Source organism: Chiloscyllium plagiosum, chromosome 3 (genome assembly GCF_004010195.1).
Source record: "Chiloscyllium plagiosum isolate BGI_BamShark_2017 chromosome 3, ASM401019v2, whole genome shotgun sequence".
Classification (NCBI taxonomy): domain Eukaryota; kingdom Metazoa; phylum Chordata; class Chondrichthyes; order Orectolobiformes; family Hemiscylliidae; genus Chiloscyllium; species Chiloscyllium plagiosum.
The window spans coordinates 111,984,087-112,004,081 of NC_057712.1; the positions used below are offsets into that span (position 1 = coordinate 111,984,087).

General features: G+C 37.7%; 1 protein-coding gene across 5 annotated transcripts in view; it reads right to left on the reverse strand.

Moving 5' to 3' along the window:
* Positions 1-10,032: 10,032 nt before the first annotated feature.
* The window catches only part of sesn1 (sestrin 1), a 128,708-nt gene continuing 118,745 nt past the window's right edge, over positions 10,033-19,995 (reverse strand). For 2 of the 5 annotated variants that reach the window (XM_043687097.1, XM_043687101.1), the window contains exons 4-10: positions 18,520-18,702; positions 16,975-17,229; positions 16,530-16,677; positions 15,530-15,645; positions 14,234-14,424; positions 14,007-14,151; positions 10,033-11,320 (exon numbers count right to left, since the gene is read on the reverse strand). In XM_043687097.1, the coding sequence (XP_043543032.1) occupies positions 11,234-11,320; positions 14,007-14,151; positions 14,234-14,424; positions 15,530-15,645; positions 16,530-16,677; positions 16,975-17,229; positions 18,520-18,702 (1,125 nt within the window). In that variant the 3' untranslated portion in view covers positions 10,033-11,233. The remainder of the gene's footprint in view (positions 11,321-14,006; positions 14,152-14,233; positions 14,425-15,529; positions 15,646-16,529; positions 16,678-16,974; positions 17,230-18,519; positions 18,703-19,995) is intronic. The other 3 variants (XM_043687100.1, XM_043687098.1, XM_043687099.1) reach the window with 3 other exon arrangements.

Consider the following 19,995-nt stretch of genomic DNA (forward strand, 5'->3'; position numbering starts at 1 on the left):
TCTGGTTTCCTCCCACAGTGCTGGATAGATGAATTGGCTGTTCTAAATTGCCCATAGTGTTAGGTGCATTAGTTAGAGGGAATGAGTCTGGGTGGGTTACTTTTCAGAGTGTCGGTGTGCATTTGTTGGGCCGAAGGGCCTGTTTCCACACAGTAGGGAATCTAATCTTAGCATTAATGGTGGTTCAAATGTGAAACTCTGTCTCCTGCATCAGTATCTGATTATGTTTATGCAGTCTTTTAACCTATCTCCTTCAATAAGAATAAATAAAAATGAACTTCATATGGATTTACAGGTTAACCCATGTCATTCCCATATACCCCTAAAAGTTTAATTGTCACCATTACAAAGACTTGCATTTGATTCCATATTTTATTATTTGAAATTAAATTCTTCCAGTTGCCAGAGCATTAACTGTGTGCCTGGATTTACTAGCCCAGTGGCATTACCACTAGGCCACTCTCTCTTTATCTAAACCATCCCTCCACCATCTCCTTGTAAAACAGTTTGTATACTTATAGATGACAATATTTGTGCTGGTTGCTAAACACTGAACAGAGAAAAAAAACGACTAATTAGACCTCAAGATAATGGACTGGTAGATGACATTAGATGTTATTATATATATCATATGGTCAGGGTCCATACTGGATATAGAAACATAGAAAAGAGGTATAGGAGTAGGCCATTTGGCCCTTCAAGCCTGCACCACCATTCAACATGATCATGGCTGATCATGCAATTTCAGTGTCTCACTCCTACTTTCTCTCCATACCCCTTGATCCTCTTAGCCATATGAGCCATGTCCAGCTTCCTCTTGATTATACCTAACAAAATGGCCCCAATAGCGTTCCATAGTAGAGAATTCTATAGGTTCACAATTCTCTGAGTGAAGAAATTCTTCCTCATCTTAGTCCTGAATGGCTTATCCCTTATTCTTAGGTCAGAAGTCACATGACACCAGATTATAGTCCAACAGGTTTATTTGAAATTAGTGCTGCTCCTTCATCAGGTGAAGTCTTCACTTGACATCTTCACTTCACCTGATGATGGAGCAGCGCTCCGATTTCAAGTAAACCTGTTGGACTATAACCTGGTGTCATGTGACTTCTGACCTTGTCCACCCCAGTCCAACACTGGTATCTGCACGCCCTAACTCTTAGACTGTGACTCCTAGTTCTGCACTTAGCAGCATTGGGAACATTCTTCCCGCAACTAGCCTGTCTAGTCCCATTAGGATTTTATATGTTTCTAGGAGATTCACCCACACCAATTCTTCTAAATTCCAACGAATACAAACCCATTTGATCCAGTCTTTCTTAATATGTCAGTCCTGCCATCCCGAAATCAGTTTGGTGAACCTTTGCTGGACTCCCTCAATAGCAAGAATGTCCTTCCTCAGACTTGTAGACCAAAACTGCACACAATATTCAAGATGTGACCTCACCAAGGCCCTGTATGTGTGCAAGATGCAGGCCTCCATTAAAGTTTATTAAATACCTGAACAGGTGCTACAAACAGTGGTCTCTTAAGTTTCATACGAAATGCATAAAGCTTAATTCTAAAGATGGAAACGGTGGGAAATATGTTGTTTGATTGAAAATGAAACAAAATAATTATTTAACTTGAACTAAAATAGGTTTAATTTTATTTTCAGTTGGCGAAAGATATAGAAGGTCTGAGACAGAATCAGAGGAGAGCCACTTTGCTTATTTTTATTTAAAACATCTTGCGGTTGCATTCGGCTGAGAGCTGGGTATCTTATGTAAAATAAAAGCATAGACTTAAGGGAGATTTGATTATGATATTGAAAATAACAAATAAATTAATTTTATATTTTGTTTATATGTATTATATAAAGTATATATTTTGAACTTGAAGAATAATAGTTGGGTTTTATGCAGTAATAGTTCTCTCCGTTATCTGTCCGAGATGATGTTATGCTATTCTACTATTGATTTCTCTGTAATACTGTATGCTTTCCCCCATTCCACTCTTTTCAGGTTGTACTTATATGTCTAAATTAATTTTCAAATTTAAAAAGGACCCAGCACCTAATGTGTTAACTTATCTTCTCTAAAAAAATGCTGTACAAAATGTTTTCTGTTTCAGGTTTTCAACCAGTTCAGTACTTTATTTCTTTAACCAGAAGTAAAATGGCAATTAAGAATGGGCTGTTGTAAAAGTGGGTGTGTTACTAAGTGGAAAAATGTCTTAGAGATTGCTTGTTGCAACATCACAAGATTTCTATCCATTTTGTGTCCAATTTAATTCTCTAGTCAGTTGTTATACTGCTACTAAAAATGCCCACTACTTTTCATCTAGATTTTGGTTCAAATTGTCCACAGTTGAGGAAAGTTAAAGGCAAATGATGGTAGTAAATTTGCAAACTTGACCAGCATGCGATCACACTGTGCGAGAGCATGGGCCAGGTCCTTTGGAATTTATAAAAATAGTTCATCAGCTACAAATGAGCAGTGATGTAACTGATACACATTAGCTGTGCAAAAAAAACTTCCAGAATCACAATATTGTCTTGTGACATGAACAAGTAATCTGTTTGTTCCTGCACCCTTCAATGTGACAGTGCTAACTAATTTTAGGTTTTTTTTTGTAAATGCTGGGAGGAAGTACAGCTGCTGTTCTTCAGGAAACAGCTGCAGCTTCGAGTCCACTGTTGTGTGAAATATTCTGCTTGACTGACTCTTTGCTAGCCATAGTACCAAAGGTTTTAGGCCTATTTTTGAATATACATGAGATAAATTTTCTATCTCTTGCACTTGCCCACCCACAATTTGCAACTCATTCACTACTAGGCAGAAAATTCAGCCATAGAGTTTCGGATTTAGTTGGAAAAATATTAATATAAGCCATTTTAGAAAGCCATCAGTTCAACAAATTATTTGAAGAAAATCCATAAATATTTTTGTTTGGAAAATGAATATGGGAATATTAGTTCTTTTGGGTTGATATCTGACCAAGATGATCTGTTATGATTTTCTACTATTGATTTCTCTGCAATACTGTTCTTGTCAGGTCATATCTATATGTCTAATTCATTTTCAAATTTGAAAAGGTCCCAGTGGCTAACATGTTAACTTATCTTCTCTGAAAAATGCTTTATTTCCATAAGCTTCTGTTTTTGTTTCAGGTTTTCAACCAGTTCTGTATTTCATTTCTTTGCCCAGAAGTAAAATGGTAATTAAGGAATGGCAGTAATTATAGGCCTAACTAATGATGCCAACATCCTGCAAATGAATAAAAAATGTTAATAGGGTAAATAATTAGTCATGCCTAATTGTATTCCCAGATAGGTATTGCATTTTATTTCAAGAACTTCAACAAATTCTTCGATTAGGTCCTGCATGGTCAGGTTAGATCACATGAGATCCAAGGAGCGATAGCCAATTGGATACAAAATTAGCCTGATGGTAGAAGACAGAGGGCAGTAGTAGAGGACTGGAGACCTGTGACCAGCTGTGTGTCACAATGATCGGTTCTGGGTCCACTGCTGTTCATCATTTATAGTTAGTAAGTTTGCAGATGACACCAAAATTGGCAGTGTAGTCAACTGTGAAGAAGGTTATCTAAGAGTACAACAACATTTTGACTGAATAAGCCAATGAGCTGAGAAGTGGCACTTGGAGTTTAATCTTGATAAATGCAAGGTGTTGAATGCAAACCAGGGCAGGAATTACACAGTTAATGGTAGTGTCTTGGGGAGTGTTGTTGAACAGTGGGACATAGCAGTGCTGGTTCATTGTTGCTTGAAAGTAGCGTCACGTAGACAGAGTTGTGAAGAAGGCGTTTGGCAAGCTTGCCGACATTGGTCAAAGCATTGAGTACAGAAGTTGGGATGTCATGTTGCAGCTGTACAAGACATTGGTGAGGCCAGTTTTAGATACTGTATACAATTCTAGTCACCCTGCTATAGGAAAAAATGTTGTTAAACTAGAAAAGGTACAGAAAACATTTACAAGGATGTTGCCAGGACTGGACGGTTTGAGTTATAAGAAGAGACTGAATAGGCTGGGATTTTTCTTCCTCGAACATCGGAGGCTGAGGGCTGACATAGAGGTTTATAAAATCATGAGGTTCATAGATAAGGTGAATAGCCAAGGTCTTTTTCCAAGGGTAAGGGAGTCCAGAAAAACAGGGCAGAGGTTTAAGGTGAGAGGGGAAATATTTAAACAGGACCTGAGGTGCAACTTTTTCACACAGAGACTGGTGCGTGTATTGAATGAGCTGCCAGAGGAAGTGGTAGAGGTGGGTACAATTACAAAATTTAAAAGCAATTTAGAAAGGTTCTGAATAGGCAACACTTAGAAGGACAGGGGCCAAACACAGGCAAATGGGATTGGTTTAGAACAACTGGTCGGCATAGATGAGTTGGACCAAAGGTCTATTTCTGTCCTGTATGACTGTACGTTCTGTTAATATTATATTGCAATCACTTTGGACTCCCAGAGACATAACCAGAACCATTCGTGATGTTGTGGGAAGAGAAAGCCTTTGAGATCTATAAAATGCTGATGAGCAAGACACTGCAGCATTTTTTGAAGGTGACAATGCTGTCCATTTATTCATGAATGTATCTGGACCAGTGTCTATTGCTCATCCCTAGTTGCCCTTGACAATGTGTTTGTGAGCTGTCTTCTTAAACAGCAGAAGTCCTTTTGGTGCAGGTACACCCACATAATGCCATTGATGGGTTCCAGGATTTTGACCCTGAAAGGACAGCGAGATATTTCCAGGTCAGGATGGGTAAGTGGGAAAGTTGCTCATGGCAGTGTCCCTACGTATCTGTTACCGTTGTTCTTCTAGATGGTAATGGTCATTGGTTTGGAAGGAGCCTTGGTGGATTGCTGCAGAGCTCTTGAAGGTGGTTCACACTGCTGCTACTGAGCATCGGCAATTGAGGGAATGAAGTTTGTGAATATGGTGCCAATCAAGTGCAATGTTTAGACCTAGATAGTGTCAAGCTGCTTAAATGTTATTGTAACTGTACTCATCCAGGGAAGTGGGGGGTATTCCATCACATCTATGACTTGTGTCTTGTAGATAATGGATAGACCTTTAGGAATAAGGAATAGCATTACTTTCTGCGGGATTCCTATTTTCTTATCTGTTCTACTAGCCACTATACTTATACAGCTAGTTAAATTCAGTTTTTACTTCATGACAACATCCAGGGTTCAGTGATGGTAATGCCATTGAATTTCAAGAGATTTTCTCACATTGGAGATGGTGATTGCCTGACATTTGTGTGGCATGAATATTATTTGCTTCTTTTCATGAATGTTGTCCAAGGTTTGCAGCATTTGAACATAGTAACTGAGGAATCGCAAATGGTGCTGAACATTATGCAATCATTAGCAAACATACCCTCTTCTGACCTTATGAGGGAGGGAAGATCATTGATGAAGTAGCTGAAAATGCTTGAGTCAAGGATATTACCCTAAGGAACCCCTGGGCAGATGTCTTGGAGTGGTGATGATGATCTCCAACAACCACAACCACCTCCCTTTGTGCCAGGTATGACTCCAATCAGTGGAATTTTCCACCTCATTCCCATTGACTCCAGTTTTATGAAGTTGCCTTGATGCCACATTTCATCAAAAACAGCCTTGATGTCAAAGGCAATCATTCTCACTTCGTTTCTGGAATTCAGCTCCTTTGTGCATTCTTGAACCAAGGCTGTAATGACGTCAGGAGTTGAGTGGTCCTAACAGAACCTAAACTGGGTGTCAGTGAACTGATTATTGCTGAGCAGATGCTGCTGGATACCACTGTTGATGGTATCTTACTTTACACTGATGATCGAGAGTAGACTGATGGGATTGTAATTGATCAAGTTTAATTTGTTTTGCTTTTTGTGTACAGGATGTATAAAGGCAATCTGCCACAGCTATTAGATGTCAGTGTTGTAGCTGTACTGAAATAGCTCAGCTGGGAGTGTGGTGTCTTTTGAAGCACAAGTCTGTAGTACAATTGCCAGAATGTCAGCAGTTTCTTAGTATCACATAGAGTGAGTCAAATTAACTGAACACTGGTACATACAATACAGGAAACCTCCAGGGGAGACAGAAATGAATCATCCACATGACACTTCTGGCTGCAGATAGCTGTGAATGTTTCAGCTTCAATCAAATGCACTGATGTTTTGGGCCCTTCAATCACTGAGAATGTAGATATTTATGGAGCCTCCTCCTCCAGCAAGCTGTACTGTTAATCACCATTCACAACACAATGTATCATGACTTTGATCTGATCTTTGGTTGTAAAATTGCTTAGTTTTGTCTATGCCTCGCTGCTTATATTTGGCATGCAAATAGTGTTGTGTTATAGCTTTACCAGGTTGACATCCTAATTCTAGATGTGCTGGTGCATTCCTTGGATGACAAAAATTCTCATTGAATTCTTAAATAGCCTACTCCATATCCTTAGAATGTGACCCCTAATTCTGGACTCCCTGATCATTGGGAACTCCTTCCTGCATTTACTCTATCTAGTTCCATTAGATTTTTATAGGTTTCGGAGATCCCATCTCATTCTTCAAAACTCCAGTGAATAGCCCTAAATGATCTGCTTTCTCTTCAAATGTCAGTACTGCTATCCTGGTAAATTTGTTGTCCTCCGATAGAGAAGTGATTGCTGGGCCTCTTGCTGAGATATTTGTATCATCGATAGTCACAGGTGAGGTGCCGGAAGACTGGAGGGTGGCCAACGTGGTGCCACTGTTTAAGAAGGACAGGAAAGACAAGCCAGGGAACTATAGACTGGTGAGCCTGACCTCAGTGGTGGGCAAGTTGTTGGAGGGAGTCCTAAGGGACAGGATGTACAGGTATTTGGAAAGGCAAGGACTGATTAGGGATAGTCAACATGGCTTTGTGCGTGGGAAATCATGTCTCACAAACTTGATTGAGTTTTTTGAAGAAGTAACAAAGAAGATTGATGAGGGCAGAGCAGTAGATGTGATCTATATGGACTTCAGTAAGGCGTTCGACAAAGTTCCCCATGGGAGACTGATTAGCAAGATTAGATCTCATGGAATACAGGGAGAACTAGCCATTTGGATACAGAACTGGCTCAAAGGTAGAAGACAGACGGTGATAGTGGAGGGTTGTTTTTCAGACTGGAGGTCTGTGAGCAGTGGAGTGCCAGAAGGATTGGTGCTTGGTCCTCTACTTTTTGTCATTTACATAAATGATTTGGATGCGAGCATAAGAGGTACAGTTAGTAAGTTTGCAGATGACACCAAAATATAGTGGACAGCGAAGAGGGTTACCTCGGATTACAACAGGATCTGGACCAGATGGACCAATGGGCTGAGAAATGGCAGATGGAGTTTAATTCAGATAAATGCAAGGTGCTGCATTTTGGGAAAGCAAATCTTAGCAGGACTTATACACTTAATGGTAAGGTCCTTGGGAGTGTTGTTGAATACAGAGATCTTGGAGTGCAGGTTCATAGCTCCTTGAGAGTGGAGTCACAGGTAGATAGGATAGTGAAGGCAGTGTTTGGTATGCTTTCCTTTATTGGTCAGAGTATTGAGTACAGGAGTTGGGAGGTCGTGTTGCAGCTGTACAGGACATTGGTTTAGCCACTATTGGAATATTGCGTACAATTCTGGTCTACTTCCTATCTGAAAAATGTTGTGAAACTTGAAAGGGTTCAGAAAAGATTTGCAAGGATGTTGTCAGGGTTGGAGGATTTGAGCTGTAGGGAAGAGGTTGAACAGGCTTGGGCTGCTTTCTCTGGAGCGTTGGAGGCTGAGGGGTGACCTTGTAGAGGTTTACAAAATTATCAGGAGCATGGATAGGATAAATAGACAAAGTCTTTTCCCTGGGGTCAGGGAGTCCAGAACTAGAGGGCGTAAGTTTAGGGTGAGATGGGATCCCAAGTCTAACAGTTACATCCGTTAGGACTCCATCAATTCAAAATAGAGATGCTACCAAGCCACTCCTGATGTTGGACATTGAAGTCCTTGCCCAAAGTACATTGTGCCATTCGTGTTTGTTCTGTGTGGTGTTCAACCTGGAGAAGCACTGATTCAACAGCCGGTTTTAAGGGTGGGGTGCAATAATTAGGTTTCCTTAGCTATGCTGGACTTGAAGCCACTTCATGGGGTGTGGACATCTGAGACAACTCCCTTCCAAATGTATATCACTATCACCTCTGATGGGTCTGGCCTGCTATAGGAACAGAACATACCTAGGTATGGTTACATGATTTCCTGGGATATTGTGTAAGGTATGATTCCATGGGTATGACTACTGTCAGACTGTTGCTTAGGTATTCCCAATTTTCTCCCAGCTGTTAATTAGGAGGATTTTTGCAGGGTCAAGAGGCTTTTCATTGCCATTTTTAGTGCCTGGTATTTTGACCAGTTTCATTCCTTTGAGACTTTTAGCAGTATACAACTTATACAACTAAATGGCTTGTAGGCATTTCAGAGGGCAGTTAAAAATCAACCACATTGCTGCTGACATGGATCCACGTAGTCAAGACCAGATTAGTAAAGGAAAACTGCTGCTTTTAAGGACATGAGTGAATCACAAGTTTTTATGACAATTGACAATTTTTTTAGTCACAGTTGGACTTTTAATCCAAGAAATTAAAAAAATTCAAATCCCAAAGATTCAAACCCCAAACATGATGGGCCCATATTTTACCTCCATCGATGGGAAAACATTCTAGAAAAAAGGTTTTTTAAAAAAATTATTGATTGGGATATGGGTATTGCTAGCAAGGCTGGCATCTGTTGCCCATCCCTATATACCTTTGAACTGAGTGGTTCTCTAGGCCATATCAGAGAGCAGTTAAGAGTTGACTGCATTTCTGTGGGTCTGGAATCACATGTAGGCCTGACCAGGTAAGGTTGGCAGTTCTTTCATTAATGACATTAGTGAATCAGACAGGTTTTTATGACAACTGGCAATGGTGACATTGTCACTATTAAACAACATTTAACTGCAGATTTTGCTTTATTGAATTCAAATTTTACCATCTGCCCTGGTGGGATTGGAACTCATGTGACCAGAACATTAGACTGGGGCACTCGATTACTAGTGCAGTGACATTACCACCACACCAAACACCTCTTCTTTACAGGAGACTATTCTGCTACACCAGCAAGAACTAACCCATTACTATCCTTAAAAATAAACCAAATCTAATGTGAACGTGGAATAAATCACAGAAAATGGAGTTTCCTTTTCTGGACAAAGATCTGGACGAAAAGTTTATCCAATCTTCTGTACTCCAACCAGAGTGCAAACCTATTTAGTCCAATTCCAAATAGCATTGTGCAGTAAATTTGGACCAGATTGCTGGTTCCACAAAACATACTACACAGCTGGCAGAACAAATTTCAGGCTGAAATTGTGCAATGAAAATATAGTGCAAGTCCAATTTAACACAGATCACTGATACATTCAGAGCATGGTGGTCTTATAGTACCCGACACCCTGCTCAGCCTAAAGACTCCCCACAGCCCACACCCTCTTGATTCTTTTCTTTCCTCCTGTATGGGATCATGGAAGTGCACTCTTAAATTTTTTCCATCTGAGCAAACCCATCCTAACTGACTTTCATTCTGTATAATGAGTAGCCTTCAATTGTGATCTTTGTTGGTCATGAGCTCGTGGCTTGCAAAACAAAAATTCTTGAAAGAGTTTTCAGATCAAATCATTTTACTTTCCACAAACCTTTCTCAGGAGCTTGAGAAGGAAACACAGTAGAATCTCAAAATTTTCCATATTTGAATTCATCTGTAGTCACGCTTCCATGGTCCTAAGTGGCAGCTTTCACTGCTCATCAACTACACTTTCATAGTTTCTGGTTACAAGTGGCCTCAGACAAGAAAGGTTCTGCTGTGCATAAATGACTTCCTAGACATTACAATTTCACTGGGATTTTAAAAAAATTTGAATGCTATTCTGCACAATCCAAAATTAGTTTTAATTGAGAGAGTTTGCTGCATCTGTTAAATATTAACTAAAATAATATCTGGCAATTTACTGAAACAGGTACATTGGCAACAAATTTTATTTCATTCATTTGAAATGTCAATACTGACATTTATTTTAAAAAAACAAGTTTAATATTTTGTATTACAACCACTAAGTTGATGAAAAACCTATGAAAACAGAAAAGACTTCATGCTGATATTTTTAATCAAGTACTGGTCATCAGTAAACAAAACATTTCCAGCTTTGTTAGATAAGCTGTTGATGGTTAAAATATCACATTAAAAAAAACAATTATGTCTTTGTGCTGTAATTCTAAAAACTATTGTCCTGTCACCTAGAATCATGCTTCCGGACAAAGCTACTAGTAACAGAAAACTTTTACTGTGCTAGAGGTAACGGAACCTTCTCTCACAAATAGCAATAGTTATAAACATTAACTGTAATACAAAACATTCATAAAGCATTACAGTGTGTAAATTTTGCAAGGAAGACAGAAACTCAAAATACATTTCTTGTCTCAAGACAATACTTTGGGTAAAACTGAATTGTATCTAACACTACTACATCAATCTTTGAAACAAATGTAAAAAGAATCACACTGCAGGTTTACAGCAGAATACAAGTTATAGAATTACTTGCATATTTCAAAAATTATACAGCGATGTGTTAGAATTCTAACAATTATAAATGTCAGTACAGTCTCTCAAACTGTGACTCATCACTGGAGTTCACAATACAGGCTCAGGTAGCTGCAGTATTCAGATCGATAGTCTTAACTCAACAGGGCCAGCCAGCAATTGCAGCAACCACTGACAGGAATAGCAGCACCAACAACTTCCAATGTATAGAAAAAGGTCCTAGAGATACAAATCTTCCAGACCCCAATTTTTTTTAAAAAAAATACTCCAACTCCAGTTACCTACAGCAACCACACATTATAACCTAGTCTAAAAAGACAAAAGCATATAAGCTTGTTGCATTGCTGCAAATCATTGTAAGTGTTAGAAATTACTTTGTGTTGTCAAAACACACACAGATGATCAAATACTCAGGTTGCACATTGGTTTTTCACAGTCTTCCATTCTGCTCCTTTGGTGAAAGGTCCAGAGTTACAGGCAAGCCACTATGCACCAAGTAGTAACACTTTTCTCATGATGTGTGTTATGGCACAATGGAATTTATGGATAATTTGCCTACTTTGGTTCAAATGACTGGCAATTCCTTCAATGAGAATGGATGCTTATGAAAGTGCAGGCTTTTCATGTTAGATATCGTGTAATGGCTGTCAAAGCATAAAGAAGTTCTGCCTGCATTCGAGCTTCCATAAGAAGCAAATTCACATGAATCTAGAGGAAGGAAAAACATGTTCTAAAAACAAATTCTTTCAAAAGTGACAATTGAAAGAGTTAGGGAAAAAGAACAATTTAACATTAAAATAAATCAATTCAATTCAGAATTTATTATATTGAGAACTCCGTGAAAGACATGACTCAATCTATACACTAACATAACCCAATGCCACTACCAGTCAAATTGTTACAGTGAAATTTTTTTTAAAATATAGCCACATTAGTTATATACCTTAGAGATCCCAGGGTCGTCAAAAAAAACATACAATATAAATGCAAGTTCATTTTCATATATATGAAACGGTAAAGTCTGTCAGCAGGCCACTTGTCTACAAATCCAACAAGATAGAACCCCAGTAATATCCTCACCAGTTGTTCTGATATGTACCTCAAGTAGAGGTCACTGCATAATAAAATAGGGTAAGAATTCCTGGTGAGAGATTTTCATCTAGATGTAATGAGGTCAACTGTAGCAATTCAACTTTTATTTCACAAAGTTGCCTCAACTTCACTGGAAGAATTTGGTCAGAGTTAAAGGAAAGTGCTAAGACTTTTTCAAAATTCTGGCAGCTACAGCTATTGTATGGAAATATTAAATCAATTTGAAATGAGGTATTACATACCATTTAAACTTTCTAGAAAAATGTAGTTTAAAATCTCAAAACAAAAAGGACTGCATATACCCGTGCTATGATGTCTACAGGGAACTATGTGGGAACTGAACTTGAAATGTCCCCACTACAGTCAACATTACAAAACTTACAATGCTAAAGCTAAAGATACTTTTACATTTAGACTTTAAGAGAGGATTGTATTAGAAATGAATCAAATGACGAAGAGAAAGAAACAAAATAGCTTCTGCTAGAGATAAAGTATTGGGAAACTAAAGACTGAAATGACCTCTAGACTTGATGAGTTCCATACTAGGATTTTAAAGGAAGTAGTTACAGTGAAAACATTGGTAACAATCTTTCCAAAGGACTTGAAAACTGCCAATATAACATCTTTGTTCAAAAAAAAGGTGGGAGACAAAATAAAAACAGGTTGCCATAAAAAAATCACTGGGCAATGTTAAGAGTTTATAACAGATCGTTCTGCTATAACACATGTTTCATCAATGTGAATTCACTGTAACATGATTGACAAATTGGGGATGCTGTTTTTAAACAGCAAACCTTTAAACATGCTGGCTGTAATGCGATCACAGCACCAACATTTTAAACACTATTTCTAAAGTGAGAAGAACTGACCGTATAAACATTGTAATAGCACAGCATTTAGAAATATAGAATAGAATCAAGCAGAGTCAACATGGCTTCATGTAGGGAAATCATGCCTGATAGAATTCTTTGAGGAAGTAACAAAAGGATAGATAAAGCGAAAGCAGTGAATGCAATGTATTTGGAATTCCAAAACCCATTCAACAAAGTACTGCGCATAATGCTACTTAATAAGAGCCCATACTATTGAGGGTAGTGTATTAGCATGGATAGAGGATTAGCTAACTAAAGAAGTGTGTCAGGATAAAAGGGGCATTTTCTAGTTGGCAACTACTGGAGTGCTACAGGGATCAGTGCTGGGGCCACAATTATTTACAATATACATAAATTACTAGGATGATAGAAGAAGTTTATGTATCACAAAGTTTATGTAAGACATAAACATAATAGGAAGATAAGTAGTGAGGATGACAAGTTTACGGAGGGATAAACTGACAGTTTATATGACCAGGTGAAAATCTGGCAGATGGAAAATAATATGGGAAAACATGAAGTTATGCACTTGCCAGGAAGAGTAGTGAAGCTGCATATTATTTAATGGAGAACATCTACAGAAAGCTAACTCACAGAAGGATATGGGGGCCCTAGTGCATGAATCACAAAAAGCTAGCATCCAAGTTCAGTGGGTAATAGGGAAGACAAGTGGAATGTTTTTTTTCAAAGGGAATGGAAAATAAAATTAGAGAAGGCTTTCAAAACTATACAAGGCATAAGTCAGATCACAATTAAAATACGGTGAACAGTTTTGGTCCCCTTACCCAAGGAAATATACTGAAATTGGAGGTGGTCCAGAAAGGTCTCAGGTGATTCCAGATATGAAGGGATCTTCCTCCGAGGAGATATTGTGTAAATTGGGCTTGCAGTTTAAAAGAAATGGAATTTAAAGAATGAACGGCGACTTTGTTGAAACATACAAGATTTTTGGGGGACTTGACAGGCTAGATGCTGAGAATTCGTCTCCCCTTGTGATACAGTCTAGGATCAGAGGGCATAATCTCAGAGCAAGAGGTAACCTATTTAATGGAGAGATGAGGAGGAATTTCTTCTGTCATAGGATAGGGAAACTGGAATTTATTTTTTAAAACACAGTCATCTGTCAAGGCAGAGACATTAAGAACACTTGAGGCCAAAACTGACAGGCCAATAAGGGGATTAAAGAGGAGGGAAAAGACAGGAGAGTGGAGTTGAGGATTATTGGATCAGTCATGATCTCACTGAATGGCAGAGCAGACATAACGTGTCGAACTGCCCACTTCACTGCTACGTCTATGGTCTAGTATTCATTTTCTAAGACTGAAGCAACATATTGGAAAAATGTATAGCACTGAAGGAATCAGACATCTTAAACAAAAATTTACTATATTTTACAAGAAATACTCAATTTCCATCTTAAGCCTTCATACCTTCTCAGAGTGTTTGAATTGCCTCCAGAAGCTGTCATACATTCTTTTTGTAGTCTTTGCGGGACAGCAGACTACGGTTTTTATATAAACTTTAAAGTTTCGATCCAATAGCTGATTAATTTCACCATAATCATAATCATCATATCTGTCACAAAAAATTGATAACATTAGTTATATGGAGCAGTTCTCTAAATTTTGGGATCATACAGAAATGTCTGTAAACTGACCTTATTCCGAACATGCAATGGATATAGTTCCAGATGGCTCGCCTGAGCATTGAGGTATCAACATCTTTATGCATTGCCATAGTGTTATAAGTCAGGTTGTAAACGATCTGAAACTTTTCATCCAACAGCTGACCAACATCTGGATAAAGACGATTAACAAGGGAGTACCCGTGATCTTCCCAAGTATAATCCTGCGAAAAGATTACAATGTTAAAAATCTAGTATTAGCATTTTAGCAATTCATGAATGAGTACCATTAGCAAGAAATTTATGAAAGAACAAATATCCATCCAAAGTCCAAGACTATTGGTTTAACCAATAACAACAATGCCCTATTGACTACTCTGGATTGGTGAATAATGTTGACAATAAAATAAAAAGCGATCTATCCCAAATTTTGTACTGGAATAAGATTTCATCATATCCTTTTGCTAAATCAGTTGGAGATCTTCCTAAAATATTTTGACGTTGGACTCACTGAAAGCAAGAAGGCCAGCTCACCTCATTGCATTAGAAATCTTATATGTCACTCACTCCAAGTCCTCTGCAGTAGCATCATTCCTCTGTGCAACGGCAACACTCACTAACAACCACAAGCACACAGCATTATGAAAACATTCGTAATTTGATCATCTTACAGAAGGGATGACCTTACTGAAACAGAAGACCTTGAGACTTGAGAGGCCGAAGATGAAAGGATGTTTCCCTTCTGGAGGGACTAGAACTAGGGGATATTGCTGAAAACAAGAAGTTACTCTTTTTTTTCTCTCAGAGGACTGAGTACCTTTGGAAGTCTCTACCTCAAACCATTGAAGGTAGGGTGATTGGCTCTTTTAAAACAGAAATAGACAAGATTCTTGACTAACAATGGAGTCAAGGCGTATCAAGGATATGTGGGAAAGTGAAGTTGAGGCTACAATAAGGTAATCCACAACCTTATTAAATGGCAGAGCAGGCTCAAGTGAGATGAATGGCCTACTCCTAATCCTTATGCTTATATGATTCAATAACTGTTCATCATTCATGCTCTAAACAGTCCCTCACAACTATGAACAAGAAACGCATCACTAGGTAGGTTTAAAATTGTTAGTGCAGTTTGATTCCTGTCCTATCCTTTTTAATAGGGAAATGCTCCATGAGGGAGAAAACAAACTAGTCTTTGTTCATCATCTCACCCAACTTGTATGAATAGATTGACAAATTATGAACAGAGGCTCATGTGCTAAAACTGTGTGGCACAACAAACTGGTATATTTTAGATCAACTGGAGAGAAAAAAAAAATTGTAGAATTGCACCTGAGCTCGAAATGTGGGCACATTTTGCTCGCCCTGTCTGGGAAATTCTTTGTAACCGTAGGTTGGGTCTTCAAAACGGCGAGAAACATCCCTTGTATCCACTGCTTCTTCACCTTCTTGGGTAGGAATGAAAACAGAGACTGATGTTGTCATTCACTTACTACAGAATCTACTACTTCAATTAATACCATGGACTTTCACTATCTTAGCTTTTAAATCACAAATATTAAAGCTTTATTCTATTAATAAATACACAGGAATTTTTACAGGTGATGTTAAAAGTTTAAAATGAAATAACAGAATAATTTGCATAGATCACAACCAGTATATTCTAACAAAGATATTAAGGATTATGGGGAAAATGAAGGTAAGTGGAGTTAAGGATTATCAGACCAGCCATGATCTCACTGAATGGGTGGAGCAGACTCGATGAAGCGAATGGCCTACTTCTGTTCCTATGTCTTACAATCTCATAAGAACAAATGTCTCCAAATCTCCAGATTTGAAGAGAAAGGAAATTTAGAAAATATACTTATTTTACAGGCAAAACCTTGGTTCTATAAAGACATACCTTATTTTACTCCAAATATTTATAACCAGTGTATACGAAAACTATCAAACTAACATTTTCTATTTTATTTTTGATGATTTATTCTTTCATGAGATTACATTGCTAAGAATCTGAAGTTACATGCAGGCATGGCAGCTGATGATAGTGCCTGGTCACCATTATGGAGACCAGCTTTCAATACCAGATTTATTAATTGAATTTAAAATCCAGCAGCTGCTGTGGTGAAATATGAAGCCAGATTCCCAGAACATTATTCTTAATGTGTGGATTATTAGTTCAGTAACATTACCACATTATGTATCTATATTGAGTAAACATCTTCAGTGCCATTTTTAGCTGTACCACAGAATTAATTGCAAACACAATCTTTACATAAGGTGATGATAAATTAACATTTATATTACTTCTACACAACTATCTTATTCTCACCTGCTTGTGCTACATAGAGACTTTCTGTTTTTTCCCTCTCAAATCGTGTGGCCATTTCCTCCTGACTTGCTTCCTCTTCATCTCTACATTCTTGCAGCTGTTTCATTTTCTTCATCAGAGTTTCTACCTCACAAACGGTCTCTGTTCCCTGTTAAAGACAAATATTTCTAAAATGATCATATGAATGATTCAAATAAGTGGTGATACTATGCAACAGCACTTAATTTTGTCGTTGAGATCACTAGTTCGGTCTTGATAATTATGATTTTTTAAAAAACTTTCATTGCAATTTTACATAAAGGCAGTCGTATTAAGGGAAGAGAAAACTAATGTTCCCAAAATTTACATGAATAGGCACTTTGTTTTAATTTAGGTTTTTATTGTATAAGTCCATCATATAAATGAATTTTTAATGTAATTTGCGTGCAATAAGAAATGGATTTACCATTTTTGAGCTTACTTTGGTTCCTTCTTGGCCATTCAGTAGGTCTTCCACAACATCATTGCCATTTGTAAAGTCACATACACAGCAACTACCAACAGAAGGGAGTCGGAATGTATGGCCTCCATCACAATGTATCTCAGGGTTGATACCACAGCCATATGTGAAAGATGCAAGAGAATGATAGTGTGTGAGTAGTACGACCACATGTACCAACTCAGCCAATGACCAGCCATGCTCCTCAGCTTTTAGGAGTTTCTGAAATAAAGACGAGAAATTCACCTAATTATGCTAATAATAGCTTCATATCATTCTCTCATGCTCTTCAAACTTTATCAAATTTTCTCAATTCCTCTAAATTGAGGGTATGGCTCCAGTCACTTCTTCACTAGTAAGTTAAAGTTATGATATATTGGTTTTATTGCCCAGAAAATACATTTAATTTTCTCAGAGCCAAAAGAGAGGGATTGAGAGAGAGAAAGAAAGAGAGAAAGAAAGAGAGAAAGAAAGAAAGAAAGAGAAAAAGAAAGAAAGAATGAATGAGATAGATGATTCTGAAACCCTCGTTATGCTTTTGATACCTCCAGACTCTCAAAGATGATCATTTAATACTCTCCATAAATTTAAGTTTTTCCATGACTCTGTTGTCTATATTCCAACTTAAACTAAGTCTTGTTCACTATGCTGCTATACCACTGCATTGGGCCATGATTTAATAAATCGTCAAAATACTTGTCCTCACGTTCAAATCTCTCCATAGTCTCACCTCTCCCAGTGTCTGCGCACTCCCCCCAGTACTGAAACCTTCTAAGAACTCTTTCTTCCTCTAACTGGATTCATGCTTTGGTCATTTGTTTTAATACAAAATTGTCAATATGCTTTCAACCATAAGAGGCTCAAATTTGAGCTGCCAATCTCTTTATCTCTTTCCCTTTAATCCCATTCTGAAACCAAGCTCTGCCTTCAACACTGAGGCTTTTAAATGAATGGCATTCCTATACCTGCTTTTCTGTTGCATTATTAATGCAAATTCTTAGTTATTTTTGATTTTGTAATTTCAAAGATCTTGTAAGATTTTTGACCACATTTTGTGGAAAGTCCTACACCATGCACACTTCAAACCTAGTGTTCAAATTTGGGTGCTGCACAAGGAAATTGAGGGGTTAGAAGACATAAGAGATCTAATGGAAATTAATCTGTCAGGGAAAAAAAATTACAGATGAGAAAGGCACCTCAAACAAGAGTGGGTAGAGGACCAAGAGGTTGGAGAAAGTAAACAGAGGGAGGGAGGCAGAGGCAGTTTTGTTTTATCCAATGGATATGGTGGATATGCAATGCAAGGAGATGTGACATCAAGATAGATAAAGAAATTATCAGTCTAATAGATGCTATCCTTTGCAAAGGGTATGGCTCTGACTGTAAACAGTAATATTTATGATACAGTTGAGGGCAAAAAGCTACAAATGTGTCTTTGGTTGGGGGTGTGGGTGCAAGATAGATTCAAGCACAAGTTGAAATCAGACTGTTACTCAATATTAACTCACTCACCTCAATATGATCTTTGGTAATAAGCCATGGTCTATGAGCAAGAATTTTATTTACTTCACTTAAAACTTGAAGCTTCAGAGGAGCAGAATCTAATCCTGCTAGCCATTTAGGATCCCCACCAACTTGCAGAAAGTCATTAACGTGGATATTTACAAGATAGGAACACTGGTGTCGAGCCGCAGCCTGTTAATAAAGCCAAAGGTCCAACATTTAAGATATTTGAAATTTTATCATAAATCAGAATTTATCCTCTAAATAACACTAACTGGCTGTAATACACTTGCTATTGCCTTTCATTACAATGTTTCTACTACAGCTTCCCTTCTCATTTTAAAGTAACAAAATCAGTTTTGGCAAAATTGAAAAGGCTGAAAATAGACATGAGCTTTGTTTTCCTATAAGAACCTAAGAAAAATATTGTGCTCTGTTGTGAAATTCCTGCACCAAAATCCAAAGTAAACTACATTTTGCTTTCAAATATTAGGAAATAACATTTGAGTTAGCATTAATTATGCGCAGGGAAGATGGCACAATACAGATTAAAAGAACTCTTAAAAACTCTACTTATGTACCAATAGCCCTTTGCCCTTTTTTGTGTTTTCATAAATGCAGAATCAAACATGCAAAAGAAAAGTAACAATACATGTATTGCGAATACTGAAACATATATTGCTTAAACATTTACAAACAAACAATCTTATCTTACTTTTTAGTTGCTGAACTTGAGTTTGTCAGATACAAGTTTAAAAGTGAACATTTTAAAGTGGTAGAAATTGCAATACTAAAACCATTTTTTCATGCTGAGGAGTCTGATCTATATTTACAAAAAACAAAATGCACTTAAGTAGATTACTAGATTTTAGCAAGGAAAATGTTCATGTGGGAAGAACGCTAGGAAGTGAATTTTTGTCAGGATCTTCACAGCTGGAACTGGAAATTCCAACGTCCCACTTCCCATCCAAAGAAATAAGAAAAAGGTGAGAATGACTTTTTGAAGAGCTCTCACATCACTTAAGTTGCAGCCTTGCAAACAGAAATCACCTAGGTATTGACAGCTATGGTGTTCATGTGGCACCCGCTAAAGCTGAATCAAATACCAAGTGCATCTAAATCTTTAAATGCATCCTACAAGCAAAGAAAATAGGTGGGCCCAGGACAAAGACTCCACAAGGGCTTTGACAGCAATAAACCTGTGCTTCTGTGTATGAATCCAATGTCTGTATTGGTAAGGAAGTAAGAATTATTTAGATCTTTGATACGGCAGGGGAAAATGTCATCAATCTCATGATTAGAAACAAGCAATGGATCCAAAAAGTAGAGACAAACAAACCAGCTTTCATCACAATAAGTCCTAAAAGCAGTAAGATTATTGAAAAAGGAGCAAAACATTAAGTCACCTAGCCTAATGTGTCATTTTACTAAGCTATAAACATTGTCAACAGGAAGCAAACCACAATCATAGTATTTGGTAACTAG